Below are 3922 nucleotides of genomic sequence, written 5' to 3' on the forward strand. Positions count from 1 at the left end.
ATGTTTAGCCGGTTGAATGAGAGCTTTTCCCCTCAGAAAAGGCCCAACTTGAGAAAATCATAGTGAATCTAAGAAAAAGAACAAACACACGTAACAATTGCCATGGCCCACCACAGAAAAAGAATCATACATGGTAAAAAGACTCACAAAAAGAATTTGCCATGTCCACTACAAAACGAGACGGTGTATTTTACTTGTTGTGGTCGTGTAATTTAAGTTGCCATCAAAATAAATTAAGTTGTCATGCCAACAAAGTTTTTAGTTTCCGATGAAAATGATGCAGAATTGAAGATGCTGCCAAAAGCTTCATCGACCTGACTGTAGGCGACATATTTGGCCTGGTTCGATTGCTGATACTATTTGTATTCTGATGAACATTTTGAAATGGATAAACCTTTACCCCTTAAAAAAAGGCCACCCGGCGTGATTCAGCTCTCCCCAGCTTGTGCCGAAGGCAGTTGCACGAACGCGAATGTAAAAATAAATCCCTCGTAAAAAAAAGAATGTAAAAATAAATCGGTCGAAGGGCTCTCAAGTTGCCTGAGAATTGAGAATCAGCAATTCCGGCGGTAGAAATATAAATGTTTGAAATGTTCTCAATTTTGCAGGGGTTTTTCTGTAATAGGAAAAAGATGTTAAGCTTGTAGTCCATTGCAGCTCTTCTTGCCGAGAGAACGAGTCCACCACTGGAATCTCCTAAACAAGGCAGCATGCCTAAACTTGGATAGATCCAAGGCACCCTCCATGCGCGCGGGCGCCATGCCGTGCATGCATGCGGATGCGCCGAGAGACGGAGCGGCACACATAAATAGGCGCGCGCGCCACACCGCATACGCGCGGCGGCGAGCGATCGGCGGGAAGCTGCATGCATCGCCCGTCTCCCTCGCCATCCCCACCGCCTGCCCCCTTCTGCCCCCCTCTCCTTGCCGGGTTGCAGGGCGCGCTCCAGCTCTCCGTGTTCCCCTCGCCGGGAACCTGAGCTGATCATTTCCTTTCCCACCGATCGGTCCGTCTACTAGGAGCCGACGATCGACAACAACCCAATTCGTTCCAGCTCTCGACCGCTCGTTCATCCGGCCCGCCGGGCCATGCGCTGGAGGTAAGCCGGCGCCGACACCGACATCGCCTGCAGTTCTCTCTCCCCCCTCTCTCTTGGACGTCCGGGCCGGGAGGGGAGGAGAGAAGACCAGAAGGACCGACGACACCTCGCGGCGCGAGCACGGAGGAGGAGGAGGAGTGGTGCGGGGAGACGAAGACGATCTGCTGAGATGGCGACGGCGATGGACACGACGGTGCCGAGGAGCGGGGTGGGGGAAGGCGGCGGCGGCGGTGGGCTGAAGAAGGGGCCGTGGACGCAGGCGGAGGACCGGGTGCTGCTCGACCACGTGCGGCGGCACGGCGAGGGCAACTGGAACGCGGTGCGCCGGGAGACCGGGCTGCAGCGCTGCGGCAAGAGCTGCCGGCTCCGGTGGGCCAACCACCTCCGCCCCAACCTCCGCAAGGGCCCCTTCTCCCCCGAGGAGGAGCGCCTCATCCTCCGCCTCCACGGCCTCATCGGCAACAAGTGGGCGCGCATCTCAACACACGTACGTGCCAACAAAACCTAACCTCTTCTTCTTCCATGGATCTTGTGTCGCATGAGTATGATCCATCTCTGACAAGTGACAATGTTGCATGCATGCATGGCGGTGTACGTGTGATGGATGAAGCTGCCGGGGAGGACGGACAACGAGGTCAAGAACTTCTGGAACACGCGCCTCAAGCGCCGGCAGCGCGCCGGGCAGTCGCTCTACCCGCCGGACGTCGAGCGGGAGATCGCCCTCATGCGCGCCCAGAACATCAACCCGTTCGCCGACGCGGACGGCAACACTGCGGCGTCGCCGTTCTCGGACCCGTTCGCGCTGCCTCCCAGGCCGCCGTCGTCCACCAAACCGGCCTCTCACTCTCACTCCTCGCCGCTGATCGACCAGCACCACCCGCTCCTCAACCAGATGCAGGGGATGCAGATGCGCCACCACGCCGCACAGCACCAGCACCCGCAGCCGGCGTTCCACCACCACCACCATCACCACCACGGCGGCATGAGGGCTGCGGGGCTCCCGCCGTTGCCGGCCACGGCGGCCAGGCCGCGCGAGCTCCCTTCGAACCAAATCGAGACGGCGAGCTGCAGCGGCGGCGGCGACGGCCTGCTCGAGGCGCTGCTGCTCGGCGTCGACGACCATCAACTCCCCCGTCCCAACCATGGCGTGTGCAGGGCCGGCTCCATGCCCGATCTCATGTACGGCGGCGTCTCGAGCGCCAGCGACAGCGACGATACCTCGCAGTTCCCTCCCGGAGGCCAGGACGCGCACCATGGCGGGAAATGGGACTTCCTCATCGGTCAGTGCATTCATCCATCTCGCTGCTCTTTCTGAAATCTGAATTCGCAAAGACAGGAGTTGATCCACATAATTAATTACCAAAACTGAGGCTAGGTTAATGAATTGGTGCCATTCTTCATTGAAAAAAGTCCATTTTACTACTTGCATAAACTGGGTGGTTCTGTTTACCCCGTGATTTATTTTTTGGTTTCTTTTACCCCAAACAAACTTAAACCGGACAAAACATCCTCCGGCCAGACTGGTTTTTCTCCACCCGATGCTGATGTGGCACTAGTCAACGGTGGTTTTGACCCGGGTGTGGCCCCCTTGTCAGGTTTCTCTCTCTCTCCAGGTCACAACAGCCCTGAGCCCCCGATCTCCTTTATGCACGACTGCGTCTGAGCACCACCGCGCCGTTGTGTCACCGCTGAAGCCCTCCACGCTGGCGACATCTCACTCCTAGCGCTGCTCCGCTGTCGGTCGCCTCATCGCTTCTGCTCCGACAAGGAGATCGCCGCCGGCCACCTCCGGGCCTCCTGCAGCACCTCCCTGCCGTCCAGCGACGCCACCGTCGGCCTCGGCGCTGGCGGCGAGGCAGAGGAGCTTGCACGGCGGCGACTGCATATGAAGGAAAGAAAAGTGAGGAAGAACTCACAATTGTATTATCCTCTGTGTGTACACTTATACACAGATAACACACGCACACGGCTAGACTAACTAACACAGTTATGCACAGGCTAACCACTCCTAGAAGCTAGCATGCAAATCGTGGGCTGTTGGCGCAGCAGCAGCACACACGTTAGTGCATGCACTACTACCTGAAAGACCGGTTCCAACATCATGGCTCTCGCCGGATCTAAAGCCGGGGCCCGACGGGGACGGGTGCTAGGTGACTAACGGCGACGACGAACATGGATCTGTGGTAGGGCGGCGGGATCCAAGTCGAGGACACTGGAGGCCGACGTTGACGGTGGTCTCAGGTGGCCACGGTGGTTCTCAGCAACGCCGATCTGAAGAACGGAGCGCCGGCCATGGCATTTAGAGCAAGGAGAGAGAGTCGTCGTGGTCATGGTACGCAGCAGCAGCATGACGAGTAGGAGGAGGAGGACGGGGAGCAGGCTGCTGCAGCCTGGAGAAGTGCTCTCACGGCGGCGGCGGCAAAGCGGGGAAGAAGAAGGCGGGAGCTGAGGAGGAGGCTCGCTGGCGGGTGTACCCGGAGAGAGAGAGACCACCGTTGACTAGTGCCACATCAGCAACGGGTGGAGAAAAACCAGTCCGGAGGATGTTTTGTCCGGTTTAGGTTTGTTTGGGGTAAAAGAAGGCAAAAAATAGATCAGGAGGTAAAATGCACCACCCATTTTATTCAGGGTAGTAAACTTTTTTCTTCTTCATTTTATTTTTTTGCAAATCAGTGCCGGGTTTGGGACAGAGCATTGCAATTGGCATTGATGAACGCTTGACAGTCTTCCTGACCGGTGGGGCCCATATGACAGCGCCGACGTCGCGAAATAGCCACGTTGTAATGTTTGACTCCTCTGTCTTACCTTAGGCCCCGTGTTCAC

The 3922-nt window shown here is 57.2% G+C and overlaps 1 protein-coding gene across 1 annotated transcript; it reads left to right on the plus strand.

Moving 5' to 3' along the window:
* The first annotated feature begins 857 nt into the window (after positions 1-857).
* Positions 858-2414, plus strand: LOC125519266 (transcription factor MYB97-like). Its single transcript, XM_048684128.1, has 2 exons — positions 858-1586; positions 1710-2414. The coding sequence occupies exons 1-2, from the start codon at positions 1269-1271 to the stop codon at positions 2412-2414; spliced, it is 1023 nt and encodes a 340-aa protein (XP_048540085.1). The 5' UTR covers positions 858-1268.
* The last annotated feature ends 1508 nt before the right edge of the window (positions 2415-3922 follow it).

The sequence above is a fragment of the Triticum urartu genome, chromosome 7 (assembly GCF_003073215.2).
Source record: "Triticum urartu cultivar G1812 chromosome 7, Tu2.1, whole genome shotgun sequence".
NCBI classification, from domain to species: Eukaryota; Viridiplantae; Streptophyta; class Magnoliopsida; order Poales; family Poaceae; genus Triticum; species Triticum urartu.